Source organism: Xenopus laevis, chromosome 9_10L, assembly GCF_017654675.1.
Source record: "Xenopus laevis strain J_2021 chromosome 9_10L, Xenopus_laevis_v10.1, whole genome shotgun sequence".
NCBI lineage: Eukaryota > Metazoa > Chordata > Amphibia > Anura > Pipidae > Xenopus > Xenopus laevis.
The window spans coordinates 135037915-135060451 of record NC_054387.1 but is presented as its reverse complement, the minus strand read 5'-3'; the positions used below and the strand labels follow the sequence as shown (position 1 = coordinate 135060451).

General features: G+C 46.1%; 4 protein-coding genes across 4 annotated transcripts; 1 reads left to right on the top strand and 3 right to left on the bottom strand.

Moving 5' to 3' along the window:
- Positions 1–5776: 5776 nt before the first annotated feature.
- Positions 5777–15671, bottom strand: LOC121398086 (histone H4). The gene is made up of 2 exons (XM_041576636.1): positions 15435–15671; positions 5777–6136 (listed from the first exon to the last, which is right to left on the bottom strand). Coding segments are annotated over exons 1-2 (312 nt in total). The 5' UTR covers positions 15437–15671; the 3' UTR covers positions 5777–5826.
- LOC121398076 (histone H2B 1.1-like) lies at positions 6877–7335 on the bottom strand. Its single transcript, XM_041576627.1, has one exon. It carries the CDS (start codon positions 7302–7304, stop codon positions 6924–6926), a length of 381 nt encoding a protein of 126 aa, XP_041432561.1. The 5' UTR covers positions 7305–7335; the 3' UTR covers positions 6877–6923.
- Positions 7655–8162, top strand: LOC121398074 (histone H2A type 1-like). Its single transcript, XM_041576625.1, has one exon. The coding sequence runs from the start codon at positions 7711–7713 to the stop codon at positions 8101–8103; it is 393 nt and encodes a 130-aa protein (XP_041432559.1). The 5' UTR covers positions 7655–7710; the 3' UTR covers positions 8104–8162.
- Positions 15672–17722: 2051 nt separating the features above from the next.
- LOC121398056 (histone H1B-like) lies at positions 17723–18656 on the bottom strand. The gene has a single exon (XM_041576608.1). It carries the CDS (start codon positions 18443–18445, stop codon positions 17774–17776), a length of 672 nt encoding a protein of 223 aa, XP_041432542.1. The 5' UTR covers positions 18446–18656; the 3' UTR covers positions 17723–17773.
- Between the last annotated feature and the right edge of the window lie 3881 nt (positions 18657–22537).

Genomic DNA, 22537 nt, shown 5'->3' with positions numbered 1-22537 from the left:
TACTGTGTAACACCAGGGGGACTAGAGGTGCTTCTATGTGTGCACAACACAAGTGGCCAGTGTACAACACAAGTGGCCAGTGCACAACACAAGTGGCCAGTGCACAACACAATTGGCCAGTGTACAACACAAGTGGCCAGTGCACAACACAATTGGCCAGTGTACAACACAAGTGGCCAGTGTACAACACAAGTGGCCAGTGCACAACACAAGTGGCCAGTGTACAACACAATTGGCCAGTGTACAACACAAGTGGCCAGTGTACAACACAAGTGGCCAGTGCAGAACACAGGCTGTGCCTAACAGGCTATTAAAGTCCCAGGGGGTATTGAGAAACTTTGTTTGAGCTTGGATAGAAAATCCCCTGTGTCTAATGATCTTTTTTTAAAGGTTTGAACTTGTTGAAGTATTAGTATTGGAAACTGTTTGGGGGACCCTTTCCTGTTTCAGCACAATAATGTCACCATGTACAGAGCAAAGTCCATACAGAATAGGTTTGCTGACTGTACTGAGCCCAGACCTCAATTCAACTGAACCCCTGTGGGATGAATTGTAACCCCGTCTGTGAGCCTCATCCCCAACATCAGAGTCCAACCTCATCCCAGCAACAATGTTCCGACATCTAGTGGGACCTTCCCAGAAGCGACGGGGCAGTTATAGCCGCAAAGGGAGGGGCAACTGTATAATAATCCCCTTCTGTTGGAAATGAGATGTTGGACAGGCAGGTGTCTGGATATTTTAGTCGTAAAGTGTAGTTTCCATTTAAAGGAAAACTATACCCCCCAAACAATGTAGGTCTCTATAAAAAGATATTGCATAAAACAGCTCATATGTAAAATCCTGCTTGATGTAAATAAACCATTTTCATAATAATATACTTTTCTAGTAGTATGTGCCATTGGGTAATCATAAATAGAAAATTGCCATTTTAAAAAATAAGGGCCGCCCCCTGGGATCGTAGGATTCACTGTAAACACAAACAAACCAACAAACGATACATGTTAGGTCACATGAGCCAATTAACAGACAGCGTTCTGTCTTTTGCTTCAACACTTCTTCCTGTTACAGTTAGAGTTGAAGTATTTCTGGTCAGGTGATCCCTGAGGCAGCACAGATAGAGTCACGAAATGGTGGCTCAAGGCAAGAGATGTAAAAGGGCAATATTTACTTAAATATATATTCCAGTTTGGTAAGATTCTTTAATATGCCACTTAATATGATATGAACTATCTGTTGCTTAAGTGTTCATTTTGGGGGTATAGTTTTCCTTTAATGATTCTGATTTTGGTGTTTAAGTTCCCTGATTAATGTCTGTCCTTTGGTACAATCGGAATGATTGTTCTGTTCTATATATTCCCCTAAATCAACGTTGTTTATCTTTGCTTAAAAATAATATTGTCACACTATATGTAGGGGAAAACCATGTTTGTACTTGCACAGGGGAAGGTATTTGCTGGTGCACATGTGCATAAGTAAAAAGAGGGACAAAAAATTTTTTCCCGCACGTAGCGCAGCAATTTTTTGACCACATCCCTTTCTGTGGCCACACCCCCTAATTACCATGTTTGTTTTACAAAATTTGGCAGGTTGTGAAAGTTTGAAAATATTTCTCCTTATCTTAACTGTGTTTTTGTGTCTCAAAATTGTTACAAAGTATCTTATTTGCACCTGTTAAGTGAGAAACTTTGTTTCTTTTTCTGGCTGTTCAGTGCAGAGAAAAGAGGGACTTTCCAGTACAAATGAGGGACTGCGGGTTGAGCTGTCAAAAGTGGGACTGTCCCTCCGAAAAAGGGACAGTTGGGAGTTATGCATGTGCTTCCTCTTGAACAAAAACAGAATCCAGAGACACAAGTGTTAAATTGAGCTGGACTTTAGTTGTGGAAGCTGAGTCTTTTCATCCCTCTCTCACAGGTCATTGCTCACATAGTAACCATTGCCATGATAGAAATCACTTAGATCTTGTTTCTTCTTCTGGAATCCACAATCACAGCAAGCAGGTAGGAGACATTTTTATAGTAAACTTTGTATCATTCCTAAATCTTGTGTATGTGGCAGGATGGGGGAGCTGATGCCCACGCCCAGGATACACAAGTACAGTCACTAAGAGGGTAATGTGAGGGGGCAGTGCCAGTGCAGGAAGTGATTATAGAGAGGAATGTGAGGGGGCAGTGCCAGTGCAGGAAGTGACCAGAGAGAGGAATGTGAGGCGGCAGTGCCATGAAATAAAATGAGGCATAGGGGGGGGAGACAATATTTGATTGACAGTTGAGATTTTTTTTACATGGTTTTATAACAGTAATGGATGTTTATAAAAGAAAAAAAATGGGCTTCATGATGAATTTGAAAAGGCTTTTCTTATACAGCTTTTTGTGTCTGGTGACAGGTCCCCTTTACATTCCATTGGAGATAATAATGGGGCATCAAGCACAAGGGGTTAATCCCAGGCCTTCACCAGCACTTTTTCATGCAGTTCTCACTTTCACTGCCGCATTTACAATCAAAGTGTTGGTTCTGTTCCCATGTCCTTACTTTAGTCTGCTGCCAGTCCTGCCATGTGAACCCTTAGAGTTCTTGCACTCTGGACCCGACTGGAGAAACCTGCAATTGGTGGCACCCTTGGGTTACATACATCAATACCTTTTAGCATTAGCAGGGGATAGAAACAGTCCCAAATTCTGTTGTACCTGGTAATTTCCCTGGGCTCTAAAAGGGTCTTAATAACCATTTCTGACCAAACCTGCACTCATGAGCATGAGCGTCTGCAGAAAATATACCTGGGGGGGGGAGGGGGCAAGGAAGAAAATATATTATACAAATGACTTGTAACCATATTTTGGTTTCCACACAAACCTGTTCTATAAATATATAAAGTAGTGACTGTTGCACATGTATAGCATTGCCATTCTATTAATGACACAAACTCGTTGTTTGCCAGGACAGCACTTGCTCTTTTCTACTTTCTTATGAGAATTACTAGGCAGCAGCTTGTAGAATGTTATTCCCTCTATAGTTTTAATTACAGCTGGATATATACAGTGAAGCCTCCCTTTTACTTAGCCTCATTTTAAAGGAGACATATAAATGAAAAAACCCTAAATTTGTAGGCACTTATAAGTAATATATGGTGTTGCTTTTACATGGTGCTAAAAATGAATATCTTTAAAAACATCCCCTTTATTGGAGCTCCCTATAGATGGTCCCTGTCTGTGTTTCAAATGAGGGGTGGGCGTGTCCTAATGGTCCCTGCCAGAAGCACAGTAGGAGGGGGACAGCCAATCACAGCCCTGCAGTCACACAAGCACAGACAGGCTTCAGTTCCCTATCAGGTCCTGCTAGCTGCTGATTGGTTCCTGTCCTACAGTGCAGTGAGCTGAGTGCACAGCCTGGGAATTCAGGGAGCAGCAAGTGGAACAGAACAATGTACAAAATAGGGGTGTGGAAGCACTCTAAAGGCTAAGTAATAGTATATTTAAGTATAATGGAAGTGCTAGTTTTAATGCACATTCCCTGGGCCCCGTCTCAAAAGTAAGTTTACAAAACAACTTAAATATACTATTACTAAGCCTTTAGAGTGCTTCCACACCGCTATTTTCTACATTGTATTGTTGCCAGAAGCTGTGGCTGAGCTTCATGTGGTTTTTAATAGCACCCCATACCTCCCCTTAAACTAATGGGGCCCTATACCTTTAAAAATGGGCGTTGGTTGGACAATTCCTCTCCCTTAAAAGCTGCATACTGGCGGGGGAGGGTAGATCCTTTTCACTGAAACCAAGGTTCAACAGACACTGATTACACTGAATGCTACTATGCAGTAAGACTTTTTATACTATGGCCGAAAGGCAAATAAGTTAGGGACCGCCATGTGGGGTTTACCTTGATGTGGTATGGGGGCTTTTCAACTTTATGATCATAACTTTGTAACTAAAAACCCCTGTTTTGTAAACTTACTTTTGAGACAGGGGACCAGGGAATGTGCATTAAAACTAGCACTTCCATTATACTTAAATATACTATTACTTAGCCTTTAGAGTGCTTCCACACCCCTATTTTCAGCAAGTGGAACAGATGGACTGGCTAGTTTTTGTAGAAATTTACAGAAACCCTACTTTTTTAAGAACTAATATTTAAGAGTATAACACACTGGAACATTCCTGTTTTTCACATAAAATATCTCCTTTAAAATATTATATGGGGCCCCTGACTACCCATGCTAAGGGGGGGGGGGTAATCTGGCCAGCAATTTATTTTTTCAATTTTCCATGGGGCCACTGTGACCACTAATTGTATTTTTAACTTGTATAAGGGGGAGGCAGCAATAGTTTTTTTTTTTAACTTGTAGGGTGTTCCTGGTCACCAATGGCATACCTCCCAACATTTTGGAAGTAAAAAGAGGGACAAAAAATTTATTTCCGCACGAAGCGCAGCCATTTTTTGACCTCACCCCTTTCTGTGGCCACACCCCCTAATTTCCATGTTTGTTTTACAAAATTTGGCAGGTTATGAAAGTTTGAAAATATTTCTCCTTATCTAAACTGTGTTTTTGTGTCTCAAAATTGTTACAAAGTATCTTATTTGCACCTGTTAGCTGTTCTGTGCTCTCTGCTAAAAGCCAATTATGTGAGAAACTTTGTTTCTGTTTCTGGCTGTTCAGTGCAGAGAAAAGAGGGACTTTCCAGTACAAATGAGGGACTGCGGGTTGAGCTGTCAAAAGAGGGACTGTCCCTCCGAAAAAGGGACAGTTGGGAGGTATGACCAATGGGTTTTTAGTGGCCATGTTTGTGATGCTTTGTGGTGTGTGTGTGTGTGGGGGGGGGGGGGTGTAGTGGTGGGCGGGACCATGGTTTTTTATTGTACAGGCCCCTGTGATGTCAGAGCTGTTGGTGTGAGTGACGTCACTTCCCAGTGATAACGTATTAGCACTTGTTCTTCTTACTATGGCGGTCCCTTTACGGGACTGAAGTTAATTTTTATAACAATTGTATAAGCGATAAAACAAAGAAAACAGAACGATGACGTTTCTGCAACCTCATTGTGCGTTCCAAGCCTCGCGCAAGAAGCACTTCCGGGTTACACCTGCCCGGCCTATCCCTACAGACTAAGCGTCACGTGACTTCCGGCAGCCGCACACAAAGGATAGAAGCTGATATTCAGGGAGTTTTGGATGAAACCCCCTTTCGATGTTTATGGATGGGCGTCTGTATAAGGCTCTCATTACAGATCATGTACATTTCTATTCCGCTGCTCCCTGAGGAAGTGTTAGTGCGGCTCTCGCTCAGTGTCATTGCTCCATTAATAAACATCGCAAATATGGAGCAAAGCGCCCGCTGTGATTATTCTATGCGTCGAGATAAACGAGTGTACAGCTCCCGAATGATTGAAGAGCGCGCCCTGTGAGGAGCTTGTAGTGTCACAGAGTTGCCGCACGGAGGCGCAGTTTTACTCGGACTGAAATTCTCTGCCCCGCCTTGAATCCGCTCCTTTGTTCTGCGGACAATTCCCGCCCTGCTGTAACGCACGTTCCCCCGTCTATTCGCTCCGCACAGACACAACCAATATACACAGGATCTCGGGCACCAAAACCCCCTTCCCGCTGTGAGTTGCGCTGCTAATGAATAGATTAAAGGGATTTCCCCGCTGTGTTTAGCCAACCCGACTGTCTGACAGAAACTGGAAACCCCCAGTCCTATAACCCCCTCTAATCCCACGTGATTTTATAGAAAGGAATTCGACCCTCAGTTACACATGAACCAGTGGACAGATCTTCAGGACCGTGTGGGCGGCTCTGAAAAGAGCCTTTGGGTATAAGATTAGTGGGAAGGAAGAGATTTATCCGCCGAAGCCGTAGAGAGTGCGGCCCTGGCGCTTGAGAGCGTACACCACATCCATGGCGGTAACGGTCTTCCTCTTGGCGTGCTCGGTGTAGGTGACGGCGTCCCGGATGACATTCTCCAGGAAAACCTTGAGGACCCCACGAGTCTCCTCATAGATGAGGCCAGAGATGCGCTTGACTCCCCCTCTCCGTGCCAGGCGGCGGATGGCGGGCTTGGTGATACCCTGGATGTTGTCCCTGAGCACCTTCCTGTGCCGCTTGGCGCCTCCTTTCCCCAATCCTTTTCCTCCTTTGCCGCGTCCAGACATTCTCACCAGTTGTTTGTCACAAATGACTAAACCGTCTGTACGCACACAGTTTTATATAGCATGAGGTTGGACCTGACAGGGAACTTAGAAAGTGGGTGTAGTTTATCTACGCCACGCCCTTCTATTCTTCAACAAATCGCTATAAACTGCTGATAGAAAGACTCTGCCGCTATTGGCGGATTTAAACTTTAAGATCTGCCCAACGGTTCATTGTTGCCGAGCTCAGGTCAATCTAACGGCCGCAAAGCCAAAATAAATCCGCGCTACACACGGACATAAACGGGAGAAGTCAATTATTATTACTTGTGTCTAACAATAGGTACAATGTTCTATCGGCAACCACTGAGCACCGTGTCCCGCCCAACACTTAATCATTATCGCTGCTTCCTGCTTGGGACTCTGCACTGTTTGTCAACCGGTTTAAAGATTCTGCTTTAGATCAAACAGCGTAATCTCTCACCTCCCCATTTGAAACAAACTGAAATATGTAAGAAACTGACATTTCTGTTCAGAATGATTCACTCATAGGGAATAGGACTTAGTTTTAGTTAATGCAGTAAAAATCCTCTGTGTATGAAGTCAGGTTGTAGAGCAAAGAAAGCAAAGTATATTCCATGTTTAAGAACTTCCCCACAAGGACACTGATTTACTCACGGTATAAACATTGTTAGATCAGAGAGAAAAACTCTAACAATTAAACGACAAAGAACTGTTACAGATAATTGTAATGAGAAGGTGGGTGGCTCTTAGAAGAGCCTTTGTGTTTGGGGGGCAGAGAATGGGGATTACTTGGCGCTGGTGTACTTGGTGACAGCCTTGGTGCCCTCGGACACGGCGTGTTTGGCCAACTCCCCAGGCAGCAGCAGGCGGACCGCGGTCTGGATCTCCCGGGAGGTGATGGTGGAGCGTTTGTTATAATGAGCCAGGCGGGAGGCTTCCCCTGCGATGCGCTCAAACACATCGTTGACAAAGGAGTTCATGATGCTCATGGCCTTGGACGAGATGCCGGTATCGGGGTGCACCTGCTTCAGCACCTTGTACACGTAAATGGCGTAACTCTCCTTCCTTGTCTTCCTGCGCTTCTTCCCGTCTTTCTTCTGAGTCTTGGTCACCGCTTTCTTAGAGCCTTTCTTTGCGGCTGGAGCGGACTTGGCTGGTTCAGGCATAATTGTACCGCTTCTCTCTCACACTCTACAAAACTGTTTCTTTCTCCTCCCGGGCTCCTGCCTTTATAGCCTTCCCATGCAAATAAGGCAGTCCGAAATCTTGTAATATTACTGGTCGGTTTTGTCACATGGTATGAAATCCTCCCACCTACAGATTCTGGCAGCCAAGGATTGGTGTTCCCATAAGCATCTGTGTAATTGGCTGCAGTAAAGGAAAGAAAGAATTCATTGAGCAATTGATTGGTGCTTACTAAACCTACAATGTCATTGGCTGGATCAGAACTCACCCAATTAAAGAAGAGAGGTGTGTCCTTTGCTGCCTACAAATAACAGTGCGTGAGGGTACGAACGTCATATGCTGATATATTTTTTTGCTCCTCTGTGTTATTGAATTGTATAAGAAGCCATGTCTGGAAGAGGCAAACAAGGTGGCAAGACCCGCGCTAAGGCAAAGACTCGCTCATCTCGGGCTGGGCTGCAGTTCCCAGTGGGCCGTGTTCACAGGCTCTTGAGGAAGGGCAATTATGCCGAGCGGGTGGGAGCCGGAGCTCCGGTCTATCTGGCCGCAGTGCTCGAGTACCTGACCGCTGAGATCCTGGAGTTGGCCGGTAACGCTGCCCGGGATAACAAGAAGACCCGCATCATCCCCAGGCACCTGCAGCTCGCTGTGCGCAACGATGAGGAGCTCAACAAACTGCTCGGAGGAGTCACTATCGCTCAGGGCGGGGTCCTGCCCAACATCCAGTCCGTGCTGCTGCCCAAGAAAACCGAGAGCTCCAAGTCGGCCAAGAGCAAGTGAAATGCCCACTCCCAGCGCCCCCTTCATTGAACAACACAAAGGCTCTTTTCAGAGCCGCCCACACCCGCTAAACAGAGCTGCACAGACACTATGTTCTGAATTACTTTATATTAAGGCGTCTTCACTGTAAAATGTACTGTAACCGTTACATTCACGTCAGTTATAATAATGTTCTTTGAGGTTTGGATTAAAAGAAAATCCGCGTCCCTTTCAGTTGCATTGAGTCTGTAAATACAGTCCAGGTTGGGGGGAGCCAGTGAGGCGGACTCTGTACTCTTAATAGAGGGATCAGGAAACAATGGACTTGTTCAACTGTGAATCGTTTATAGGGAGTTTTTACTCGAATACGTTCGAGCCCTAGGGAGGCGACTCTATAGTAGAAACAGATCCGGACTAGAAGTGTCTCCCACTTGGAATAGATTTCGGGTCACACGATGATACAGCGGAGGCTCCAGTTGTCAGTGCAGAATTATCAGAGCGATTTCCCGGGAGTAACGTGAGCTCAAAAGCCTGAAACTCATCCCCATATGTATAAACGTTACAGGAATGAGCCGCTCCTAATATAGCGAACACGGGAGAAATTGAATAACGCTACCAAGTAACTGACATTATTTTTCTATAAATCTAGATTAATCACACTGGATAGAAAACGGCTAGGGATGTAGCGAACGTCGGAAAAAAAGTTCGCGAACATATTCGCGAACTTGCGCAAAAATGCGAGCGGTTCGCGAACCCCATAGACTTCAATGGGAAGGCGAACTTTAACATCTAGAAAAGACATTTCTGGCCAGAAAAATGATTTTAAAGTTGTTTAAAGGGTGCAACGACCTGGACAGTGGCATGCCAGAGGGGGATCAAGGGCAAAAATGTATCTGAAAAATCTGCCTGTGTGTGCTTGGAAGAGATAGTGTAGGGGGAGAGCTGTTAGTGATTTCAGGGACAGATGATAGTAAGTTTGCTGGCTAGTAATCTGCTTGATACTGCTCTGTATTGGAGGGACAGAAGTCTGCAGGGATTTGAGGGACATTTTAGCTTAGGTAGCTTTGCTGGCTAGTAATCTACTGTTCTCTTTAAACAACTGCCATACGTTGACCTTGTAGGCATTGTTTGCCCAGTTTTTTTGGCCGCAGCCACTGAAGCACAGAGGCCAGAAAAAATATGCCATATAAATGCTGAAAATAGTCATTTTTTTGGTCGCAGCCACTGAAGCACAGTTGCCAGAAAAATTATGCCATATAAATGCTGAAAATATGCATTTTTTTGGTTGCAGCCACTGAAGCACAGAGGCCAGAAAAATTATGCCATATAAATGCAGAAAATATGCATTTTTTTGGTCGCAGCCACTGAAGCACAGTTGCCAGAAAAATTATGCCATATAAATGCTGAAAATATAAATTTTTTTGGTTGCAGCCACTGAAGCACAGAGGCCAGAAAAATTATGCCATATAAATGCTGAAAATATGCATTTTTTTGGTCGCAGCCACTGAAGCACAGTTGCCAGAAAAATTATGCCATATAAATGCTGAAAATATGCATTTTTTTGGTTGCAGCCACTGAAGCACAGAGGCCAGAAAAATTATGCCATATAAATGCAGAAAACATGCATTTTTTTGGACGCAGCCACTGAAGCACAGTTGCCAGAAAAAATATGCCATATAAATGCTGAAAATATAAATTTTTTTGGTTGCAGCCACTGAAGCACAGAGGCCAGAAAAATTATGCCATATAAATGCTGAAAATATGCATTTTTTTGGTCGCAGCCACTGAAGCACAGTTGCCAGAAAAATTATGCCATATAAATGCTGAAAATATGCATTTTTTTGGTTGCAGCCACTGAAGCACAGAGGCCAGAAAAATTATGCCATATAAATGCAGAAAACATGCATTTTTTTGGACGCAGCCACTGAAGCACAGTTGCCAGAAAAAATATGCCATATAAATGCTGAAAATAGTCATTTTTTGCCATACGTTGACCTTGTAGACATTGTTTGCCCAGTTTTTTTGGTTGCAGCCACTGAAGCACAGAGGCCAGAAAAAATTAAACCAGTAGGGTTTGCACCCTAGTTTGTAACGGTGGCGGAGGGAGGAGGAGGACGCTAAAGGACAGCTGTGTGTGGAGTCATGAGGCTTGAAGAGAAGGACAGCTGCATAGAAGTCAGAACAAGTCTTCCGGCGTGCAGTAACCCTCCGAGATCCACCCCTCATTCATTTTAATAAAGGTCAGGTAATCGACACTTTTGTGACCTAGGCGAGTTCTCTTCTCAGTTACAATCCCTCCTGCTGCACTGAAGGTTCTTTCTGAGAGGACACTTGAGGCTGGGCAAGACAAGAGGTTCATGGCAAATTGTGACAGCTCTGGCCACAGATCAAGCCTGCGCACCCAGTAGTCCAGGGGTTCATCGCTCCTCAGAGTGTCGATATCTGCAGTTAATGCCAGGTAGTCCGCTACCTGCCGGTCGAGGCGTTCTTTGAGGGTGGATCCAGAAGGGTTGTGGCGCTGCCTTGGACAGAAAAACATTTGCATGTCTGACGTTACAGACTGGCCAAAGGGCTTTGTCCTTGCAGGTGCGCTCGTGGCAGGATTACTGGCACCTCTGCCCCTGGAATGTTGATGAGTTCCTGAAGTGACATCACCCTTAAAAGCATTGTACAACATGTTTTGCAGGCTGGTTTGTAAATGCCGCATCTTTTCGGACTTGTGGTATGTTGGTAACATTTCTGACACTTTATGCTTGTACCGAGGGTCTAGTAGCGTTGCGACCCAGTACAGGTCCTTCTCCTTAAGCCTCTTGATACGGGGGTCCTTCAACAGGCATGACAGCATGAAAGACCCCATTCTCACAAGGTTGGATGCAGAGGTATCCATCTCCGCTTCCTCATTATCAAGGACTGCATCATCCACGGTCTCCTCCCCCCAGCCACGTACAAGACCAGGGGTCCCCAAAAGGTCACCACTAGCCCCCTGGGAAGCCTGCTCCTGTTGGTCCTCCTCCTCCACAAAGCCACCTTCCTCCTCTGACTCCACTTCTGGCACCTCTCCCTGCGTTGCAGCAGGTGCCTGGGTTCGTTCTGGTGATTCCGACCAGAAATCGTGCGCTTCCAGCTCCTCGTCACGCTGGTCTACAGCCTCATCTGTCACTCGTCGCACGGCACGCTCCAGGAAGAAAGCGAAGGGTATTAGGTCGCTGATGGTGCCTTCGGTGCGACTGACCATATTTGTCACCTCTTCAAAAGGTCGCATGAGCCTGCAGGCATCGCGCATAAGCACCCAGTAACGGGGGAAAAAAATCCCCAGCTGTGCAGATCCAGTCCTACCACCCAGTTCAAAAAGGTACTCGTTGACGGCCCTTTGTTGTTGCAGCAGACGTTCCAACATAAGGAGCGTTGAATTCCAGCGAGTCTGGCTGTCAGAAATCAAACGCCTGACTGGCATGTTGTAGCGCTGCTGAATGTCAGCAAGGCGTGCCATGGCTGTGTAGGAACGTCTGAAATGGGCCGACACCTTTCTGGACTGGGTGAGAACGTCTTGGAATCCTGGGTACTTGGAGACAAAACGTTGGACTATTAAATTTAACACATGTGCCATGCAGGGCACATGTGTTAAATTGCCTAGTCTCAACGCTGCCAACAGATTGCTTCCATTGTCACACACCACTTTTCCGATCTGCAGTTGGTGTGGGGTCAGCCACCGATCGGCCTGTGACTGCAGAGATGACAGGAGTACAGATCCGGTATGGTTTTTGCTTTCCAGGCACGTCATCCCCAAGACAGCGTGACAACGGCGTACCTGGCACGTCGAATAGCCTAGGGGGAGCTGGGGGTGCACAGGTGTGGAGGAGGAGAAGGAGGACCCAGCAGCAGAGTAAGAAGAAGAAGAAGACGAGGTAGAGAGCGATGGAGGAGTAGAGGTGGTGGCAGAACCGCGTGCAATCCGTGGCGGTGACACCAACTCCACTGTTGTTGTTGAGCTACCCATTCCCTGCTTCCCAGCCATTACCAAGTTCACCCAGTGGGCAGTGTAGGTGACATACCTGCCCTGACCATGCTTGGAGGACCATGCGTCAGTAGTCATATGGACCTTTGGCCCAACACTAAGTGACAGAGATGCGGTGACTTGGCTCTGCACATGGTGGTACAGGTGTGGTATTCCCTTTTTAGAAAAAAAATTGCGGCTGGGTACCTTCCACTGCGGTGTCCCAATTGCTACAAATTTGCGGAAGGCCTCAGAGTCCACCAGCTGGTATGGTAAAAGCTGGCGGGCTAAGAGTGCAGACAAGCCAGCTGTCAGACGCCGGGCAAGGGGGTGACAGTCAGACATTGGCTTCTTACGCTCAAACATGGCCTTCACAGAAACTTGGCTGGTGGCAGATGACTGGGAATGGGAACAGGTGGTCAAGGTGGAAGGCGGAGTGGAGGGTGGTTCAGACGGGTCAAGGACAGCAGAGGTAGAGCAGTAAGATGCTGGACCAGAAGGAGTGTGGCTTTTAGTTTGCCTGTTGCCTTTGAGGTGTTGCTCCCAAAGTGCTTTGTGCTTGCCGCTCATGTGCCTTCGCATAGAAGTTGTACCTATGTGGCTGTTGGGCTTACCAAGGCTCAGTTTCTGACTGCACTCATTGCAAATTACAATGCTTTTGTCAGAGGCACACACATTAAAAAAATCCCACACTGCTGACTTTTTGGAAGTGTGCGATCTGGCGGTAACAGTAGAAGTTGGCGGCATTGGCGGCAATGGCGGGTGCGTTGGCCGGCTGAACACAGGTGCCGATACATGTTGTTGCCCTACTGATCCCTGCGGGCTGTCCTCCCTGCTTCTTCTAAGTCTTATTCTCCTACTGCCTCTCTGACTCTCCGTCTCTCCATCTGAACTACCCTCCTCTTGCTCTCTTCTACTGGGCACCCACAAAACATCAATCTCCTCATCATCATTCTCCTCAGATGCATCAATTTCTTCTAACAGCTCACAGAAGGAAGCAGCAGCGGGGACCTCCTCATCACTCATTATGTCCATCTCTGTTGTGTTCTCTGCCAGAATTAAATCTGGTGTAACGTCCTCATCTCCTTCATCTTCTTCTGGCAATAATGGTTGCGCATTACTCAGTTCAAGAAACTCATGGGAAAATAACTCCTCTGACCCCAGTGAAGAAGGGGCACCGGTGGTGGAGGAAGTGTTACGTGGGGTGGCCATAGCAGTGGAGGATGAGGAGGATGTTGTGGTAAAGTTAGAAACGGTAGAGGATGGGGTGTGCTGTGTAAGCCAGTCAACTACCTCTTCAGCATTTTGGGAGTTCAGGGTCATTGGCTTTTTAAAACTGGGCAATTTGCTAGGGCCACAGGATTGCATAGCAGCACGGCCCCTAGCACGGCCTCTGCGTGGCGGCCTGCCTTTGCCTGGCATTATTTTTAAAAAAACAACAACAACAAAAACTCAGTTGGTTTTTCTGGAAACGATAATACACACAGCTAGATGGCGGGTTGAAGAAAACAGTGTGCAAATAATGCCTACAAGGTCAACGTATACACTACTACAGCGGTGGATACGGATTACGTAAAATATATGAATGCTGCTTGAAAAAAAGTAACTCAAGTGGTTTTTCTAGAGACGATAATATTATCAATATTTAGACAAAATGTGAACAAGCTCACACAGCTAGATGGCGGGTTGAAGAAAACAGTGTGCAAATAATGCCTACAAGGTCAACGTATACACTACTACAGCGGTGGATACGGATTACGTAAAATATATTATGGCTGCTTGAAAAAAGTCACTCCGGTGTTTTTTCTGGAGACGGTAATATTATGGATATTTAGACAGAATGTGAACAAGGTCACACAGATAGATGGTGGGTTGAAGAAAACAGTGTGCAAATAATGCCTACAAGGTCAACGTATACACTACTACAGCGGTGGATACGGATTACGTAAAATATATTATGGCTGCTTGAAAAAAGTCACTCCGGTGTTTTTTCTGGAGACGGTAATATTATGGATATTTAGACAGAATGTGAACAAGGTCACACAGCTAGATGGCGGGTTGAAGAAAACAGTGTGCAAATAATGCCTACAGGGCAAATAATGCCTAAAAAGTCAACTTATACACTACTACAGCGGTAGTAAAATAAAAAAAAGTAAAATAAAAAAAATGAATATTAAAAAAAAAAAAATTAAAGTTGGTGCTGCTGAACTACTAGGAGCAGCAGATTAGCACACCAGTCCCACTCCCCAACACTGCTAGACTAATAGCACTGGGCTCTTATAGTAGTAGTAGTAGTAGTAGTAGTAGTAGTAGTAGTAAAACAACAAAAAAATAAATAAAAGCAGTCCTTACAAGGACTACTGTTATTGCAGCAGTCAGCAGATGAGATCAGAAGCAGGACAGCTGCCCACTGCAGCTACATACAGAGCACTGCAGTAGAAGGTAGATTACTAGCCAGCAAAGCTACCTAAGCTTAAATGTCCCTCAAACCCCTGCAGACTTCTGTCCCTCCAATAACAGAGCAGTATCAAAACGATTACTAGCCAGCAAACTTTCAACTGTCCCTGAAATCACTAACAGGCAGCAGCTCTCTCCCTACACTATCTCTTCAGCACACACAGGCAGAGTGAAAAAACGCTGCAGGGCTTCAGTTTTTATAGGGAAGGGGAGTGGTCCAGGGAGAGCTTCCTGATTGGCTGCCATGTACCTGCTGGTCTGGGGTGAGAGGGCAAAAAAAAGCGCCAACAATGGCGAACCCAAAATGGCGAACGTCGCGCGACATCTCTAAAAACGGCTACGATACAGAACAAGCAGTAAAAGCTCTGAGTGAGTGTGTGGGCGGTTCTGAAAAGCTGTGTTTAGTTAGTGACCCCGACTGTCTGGCAGAAACGGGAAACCCCCAGTCCTATAACCCCCTCTTATCCCACGTGATCTTATAGAAAGGAATTCGACCCTCAGTTACACATGAACCAGTGGACAGATCTTCAGGACCGTGTGGGCGGCTCTGAAAAGAGCCTTTGGGTATAAGATTAGTGGGAAGGAAGAGATTTATCCGCCGAAGCCGTAGAGAGTGCGGCCCTGGCGCTTGAGAGCGTACACCACATCCATGGCGGTAACGGTCTTCCTCTTGGCGTGCTCGGTGTAGGTGACGGCGTCCCGGATGACATTCTCCAGGAAAACCTTGAGGACCCCACGAGTCTCCTCATAGATGAGACCAGAGATGCGCTTGACTCCCCCTCTCCGGGCCAGGCGGCGGATGGCGGGCTTGGTGATGCCCTGAATGTTATCCCGGAGCACCTTCCTGTGCCGCTTGGCACCTCCTTTCCCCAATCCTTTTCCTCCTTTGCCACGTCCAGACATTATTTTCTCAGCTCTTGAAATACAATGAAAAGCATCAGGGTCGCTCCACCTCTTTATATGCAGCTGGAGAGGACCTGACAGAGAACTCACTCTATAGAGGCGGAGTTTAGATGCACCGCCCAGAATCTTAAATCTCACATTTCACGTTCAAATTCTGACGAACTCAATCCAAATCCTTTTACATCAGGAATGGAATTATAATTCTAAACAGCCTCTGAGATGTGTCTCATTCACTTTATATTCTGACTTGTATTTATCCGATAAAAGTGTCATTCTGTCGCATTTACATTACACATTGTGTTATATTGAAGTTCCAAATCTAATTTTATCATTTGTGATCACATTCAGACGTAGTTACATTTGAGTCCTGGATAACTTCACATAAAGTATCAAACATAAAATTGCAGATAACAAAAGTAAAAAGGAGAGTAAAGGAAGGTTTTATTGTTACAGAGGGGACAGAATGTCCAGGCACAACATTGTGTCACAATAACGTGTATCATTTCCAGTAATGTGCGGCCTCTTCTCTCCCAACAACTACAGCAAATACGGAATCTACTCCATGGGCTTTACTGCTTCTCTCTCTAGTAGATCTCTTCCATCCCCACAATTTATTTTCTCATTCATTACTGGAACGAGTGCGCTTGATGTAATGAAAGAGCTTTAGGGAAAACTATGGGTTAAGTGTGATCGGAATTCCCACATCTGCTGAGACTGATTTGTCACATTGCGCCTCCAGTTTGGCCACTGCATTAGGTTCTTACTGGGGAGCTGCCAAATCGCTGCAGTTTTATACAAGGAGGGAAGTGGAAGCCGCTGGTAGATAGAGGTTCACTCGCAAATAAAGTCTCGGTCAGGTTTTACTATTCACAGAAGTCGCCATTTGGCGTCAGATGAGGCTCAGGAAGTCAATATAAAGTCATCGTTTTTCAATTTATAGAATGGGGTGGTGGGTGCAGGTTGGTGACTGGGGGAAGGTTACAATATATAATGTTATTAAAGGAAATTGATCAGCTCCAATGGCTGCGGGACACTGTTACATAGAAGTAAACATTCAGCTGATTTGACTGGGGATGTGGTGGCTCTGAAAAGAGCCTTTGAGTTGTGCTGCTGGGACGAGTGATCTAAGCCCTCTCGCCTCGGATCCTGCGGGCCAGCTGGATGTCCTTGGGCATGATGGTGACCCTCTTGGCGTGGATGGCGCACAGGTTGGTGTCCTCAAAGAGAGCGACCAGATAAGCCTCGCTGGCCTCCTGCAGAGCCATGACGGCCGAGCTCTGGAAGCGCAGGTCGGTCTTGAAGTCCTGAGCGATCTCCCGGACCAGGCGCTGGAAAGGCAGTTTGCGGATGAGCAGCTCGGTGGATTTCTGGTAGCGGCGGATCTCGCGGAGAGCGACTGTGCCGGGCCGGTAACGGTGAGGTTTCTTGACTCCGCCGGTAGCAGGAGCGCTCTTCCTGGCTGCCTTGGTGGCCAGCTGCTTGCGGGGAGCCTTCCCTCCGGTGGATTTACGGGCGGTCTGCTTGGTACGGGCCATTGTGAGCAACAAACACCTCAGTAATCCACAACGTTCTCCGTGAAAATTAGATTGCAAATAGTAGACTTCGCCGACAACCCAGGTTTTTATAAGCATCAGCTCACACTGATTGGCTGACTATAAACACGCCCCTTCTTTCCCAGCAAATCCACCTGTCTTCAGAAAATACCGCGTAAATACTTCTCACTTATTGGCTAGTTTAAATAGATCGCCCCCTCTACACGTTTACACCCTATTGAGGGAAAGAGAGGGAGAGCGAGAATACCGGTAATTATTATATATTCTCCATCAGTGGGAAATGTATCAGTTGGCGGGTTCCTCCAGGCGATTATGCTCACTTACTGCTTAATCCGTCCCAGAAACACTTGTCATTGAGCGGATACGATATCATTGGGCGACACCTAGTGGTGGTTTGGGATACTTTACAAGGTGAGGAACCGAGTAGGTACATCGCTCGCACGGATCCCTTTCCCTTCTGTTAGGGAAACAATAAACGCGTTTTTTCTCTTTGGGAGCTTTAAATATCATGTGTACCAACAGTCATTGTGATTGACTGGAGTGGAATTCGGCCTCGTTCATTACCTACATCTCACGCAAAGAATAAAGCGAAACATCGCTAATGTGAGTTTCTAGGGGCGGGTGTAAATGAGAGCAGAGGAGATTTTATGGGAATAGAGTCGGGTAGTGATTGTCATGGGGCGATAGAACAAGGATCAGTTGCCGCAGGTATCGGCTCTTTAGCTGGAGGAGGTGGTGGCTCTGAAAAGAGCCTTTGGTGCAATGCGCGGGCCCCGGGGCCACATCACTTCTTAGGAGCGGCCTTCTTTGCTTTAGCCGCTGCTTTGGGTTTGGCCGCCTTGGGCTTCGTAGCTTTAAGCTTGCTGGGCTTCTTAGTCGGGCTCTTGGCAGCTTTGGGCTTGGCGGCCTTTTTAGCCGGACTCTTAGTCGCCTTCTTGGCTTTGGCAGCTTTGGGCTTCTTGGGGCTTTTGGCGCCCGTCGCCGCCGCTTTCTTCACCTTCTTGGGGCTCTTTGCAGAGACCTTCTTGTGCTTCTTAGGAGACTTGGGCGCCTTCTTTGCCACTGCCGGTTTCTTGGCTTTGGGCGCCTCGGGCTTCTTCTTGGCCACCGCCTTGTCCTTCCCCTCCAGCTGCTTCTTGTTGAGCTTGAAGGATCCGGAGGCTCCGGTGCCTTTGACTTGGGTGAGAGTCCCCTTAGTGACCAAGGCCTTGAGAGCCAGCTTGAGGCGGCTGTTGTTCTTGTCCACATCGTAGCCTCCGGCAGCCAGAGCCTTCTTGAGAGCGGCCAGGGACACCCCGCTGCGCTCCTTACAGGCGGACACGGCTTTCACTAGGAGGTCGGACGCGCTTGGACCGGAGGGTTTCTTGGCTTTAGCCGCTGCCTTCTTGGGCTGCTGCTTCTTCTTGGCTTTAGCGGCGGGTTCAGCCGGGGGAGGAGCAGGAGCGGTCTCGGCCATTCTAAGATCTAAACTCGCACTGAAACACAAGTGTAATAAAATATTTAGCTTTGCTCTGCCGCGTCCTCCTTATATACATATCTCCTGTGCCCCGATTGGTCACGTGTCTGTATATAACTTCCTTTCTATTGGCTGATTCTTATTTTCCCGCCCCTTCACTCTGTCCCTAGTCTCTAACCTGTAGCGCGGAGGTGCCTGTGTTTCCCAAGGCTGAATATTGGGATCATATTTCTATTGGCCCCAGTAAGTGGGCGTGTTTGTGCCGCTGATTCTCATTCTATTGGCTGCTGCATATATTGCCCAGAGCAGCTCCTGGGAAGTCAGTCCCGCTCCCTGGAAAGGCTCCGCTTCATTTCTCTCCCTGACATTTGTGCCAATTGTTGGGGATCAATAGAAATCCTTCCTCTCCCGCTGTTCCCCCAGAGAAATAAGGGAGCCCCGGGTATAATATGAGTGTCTCTCACCCAGGGCCATTGTGAGCCTTGGTGGGCTCTGGGAAAAGAGCTGACTGGTGGGGCTAAAACCTGGGTGGGCTGCGTGTGGCAAAAATGTTTTGTGGAACCACGCCCACTTTTGGCCACACCCATTTAACACAACATTATTCTTGCCAGTATTAATGAATAATCAGAATATTAAACGCAGATCTGACGGTATACTACATAAAAATGGATAATAAGCATATTAACCCTAGCTGTGCCAGTATAATCACTGTAGAAACTATGAAAACTGAAGGATGAACACAGTAGCAGGTCCATGTATAAATACCCACAGAATTCATAGTAGCCTGGCACAGGGGCAATTCCATGTATAAATATCCTCCAAGGCCAGAACCCATAGCAGGAAAAGAGACAAGTAGATGAGCACATAATTGACTCACAGATTCAGTGAAGGGGTCGGCTGGGCGGCGTCACAATGTGCAAGTGGGAGAGTCGGGTAGCGCCGCAGATCAGGAGGATTTGTTAAGTCAAGTGCAGAAGGCACATGGCAGGACGGCACCGTGTGTGGGCGCCAACGCAATGCTCTGATGCGCAGCTCCTCTTCCGCTCCCTCTCTGCAAATTGAGGCAGGCGGGGCTTGGCTGGTGGCTTAGGGGGTGTGAAATGTAAGTGGATCGGCCCCGGGGAGGGAGCCAGCCCTGACACACTACAACACCAGCACCAAGTACTGATTGAAAAAAAAAAAGGCCAACAAAAAAATTTAAAACTATAAGACTCAGTAGTTGGCCCCCAAAATAAGTGAGTAGGCAGATGCCCACTTTGCCTGCTTATTAAAGCGGCCCTGCTCTCACCCACCAACTAACTGGCCGTGTGACCCCATCATGTACAATCAGTGTGGCCCTTTCATTGCTCCGCATTCCTTTAAGTCAAACAAGTCAGTCTCGGGCTGTAAATCCCAGAGCAGAGGGATTACAGGTCCGTACTGAGAATTAAAATAGGCCCTGGCATTTCAAGTACACAGAGGGCCAATCAGCCCACAAAGAGGCCCAAAAAGGCCCCACAAGCCCACTAAATACTGACTTTCTATGGGACTTTATAGCAGCCCCTCTGGCATTTGCCAGAACCCACAGATTGTCAGTCCGGGCCTGAGAGGGAACAACTGGATCTGTCTCTATCCAGAGATGCCCCCCGTTGAGTTCCAAAAGACGGGAAGATGGTGGATGGATGAAGCAAAAGAACCAGGAGTAGAACTGAGCTCACAACTGCGAGAAAGCTCAGGAAATGAAAGGATTTTGCTTTAAATGGGTTATTCATCATTAAATTAACTTTTAGTATGATATAGAGGGTGATATACTGAGACAATTTGCAATTGCTTTACATTTTGTATTATTTGTGGGTTTTGAGTTATTTAGCTTTTTATTCAGCAGCTCTCCAGTTTGCAATTTCAGCAATCTCGTTCCTAGGGTCCAAATTCCCCTAGCAACCATGTATTGATTTGAATAAGAGACTGGAATATGAATAGGAGAGGCCTGAATAGAAAGGTGAGTAATAAAAAGTAACAATAACAATACATTTGTTGCCTTACAGAGCATTTGTTTTTAGATGGGGTCAGTAAACCCCACCTGAAAGCTGGAAAGAGTCTAAAGAAACTATAAAAAGAAAAAATGATGGGCAATTAAAAAATGACTCACAATTAGCTATTCTATAAGTTACTAAAATTTAAAAGGAGACATATAGGATAAATGAAAAAACTCTCATTGTGTAGGCAATTATAAGTAATATATGGTGTTGCTTTTACATGGTGCTAAACATTAATATTATCTTTAAAAATAGCCCCTTTATTGGAGCTCCCTATAGATGTTCTCTGGTCCCTGTCTGTGTTTCAAATGAGGGGTGGGCGTGTCCCTGCCAGAAGCACAGTAGGAGGGGAACAGCCAATCACAGCCCTGCAGTCACACAAGCACAGACAGGCTTCAGTTCCCTATCAGGTCCTGCTAGCTGCTGATTGGTTCCTGTCCTACAGTGCAGTGAGCTGAGTGCACAGCCTGGGAATTCAGGGAGCAGCAAGTGGAAGAGAAGGGAGGGATTATTAGGGTTTTTGCAGAAATATTCAATAAATCAGCCTGAAACACTACTTTTTTTAAGCACAATTCTTCTATATCTAAATGAGTATAATGCACTGGTACATTCTTATTTTTTACACAAAATGTCTCCTTTTACGTAGGTAAACCTTCCCTTAAACTCTGCCTTATAGTGTAGGATAGCATAGGAATGCTCATTGCTGCTGTGGGAAAGATAAGGAAGGTAGCCATGATACCTGCCAGGTGTACGACTGCTGCAATACCCGGGCTGAACTCTTTGTTTGTTCCCCCCCCTTCCCTACAATTCGCACTATAAAGTAGAATACATGATATATTCGATTATTTATTATACAGTAATATATAGCTTCTTTTAAATGAGAATTCAACTGTTTAACAAAAAAAAAAACCCCACCCCACATGTAGGGTTTTTTGGTAAAGGGTCGAATTCTCCTTTAAGAAAACCTGTAGTTTCTGATACAAACTCGTTTTCAGGTGGAGTTTGTGATGCAAAATAAGGTTTGAGCGACGAGTGAAGAGTTTCCCACAATCGGAACAAGAGAAGGGCTTTTCCCCGATGTGAGTTCTGTGATGCACGTTGAGATTTGAACGACGTGTGAAGCATTTGCCACACTCCGAGCAACAATATGGCTTCCTGCCCGTGTGACTCTGCAGGTTTATAGCCAGGTAGGTGCGCATTGTAAAACACTTCCCACACTCACTGCAAGAGAACGGCTTCTTTACTGAGTGACTCTGGCTGTGTACAATAAGGGACGAGCGTTGTGTGAAAGATCGGCCACACTCCGAACAGGTTAATGGTTTCTCCCCTGTGTGAATCCGCAGATGTTCGTTAAGAATTGAGCGACTTTTAAAATATTTTCCGCATTCAAAACAAAGAAATGGCTTCACTCCGGAGTGTCTCCTCTGGTGAGAAATAAGATGTGGGCGGTGTGAAAAACACTCCACGCACTCGGAACAAGTGAAAGGTTTCTCCCCTGTGTGAATTCTTTCATGAACACGAAGGGTTTTGAGAAGTGTAAAGTGTTTGTTGCATTCCGAGCACGAGAAGAGATTCTTCCCCGTGTGACTCCTCTGATGGATGTGAAGGTACGAGCGCTGGGTAAAGCATTTGCCACATTCAGAACAATAATATGGTTTCTCCCCTGTGTGAGTCCTCTGGTGTCTGACAAAGCTTCTCTTCCTACTAAAACATTTATCACATTCAGAACAGTTATATGTAGAATGGGAACTTGCAAGGGACGTCTCTTTGGATTTATTCATGTTGCTGCTGTTTTCCCTGCACGTCATTTCTGATGAGCCGTTGTTGAAGATGACTACTATGATATGGTTTGTTCCATCAGTTCTCTCTCTGTGCTCTGTAAGGAGATTCATGCTGCAATATGTATGGTCTCCTCTTTCAAATGCTAAACACTTGTTTTTATCAAAATTTCATATAAAATTATCTAACCCACAGTTATTCAGGCTGCATCCCATGATAGGAGTGTGTGTATCTGTTCCCTGTATCTGTTCTGTAAGTGGATTAATGCTGCAATCTGATTGGTTACTCTCTTCCCATG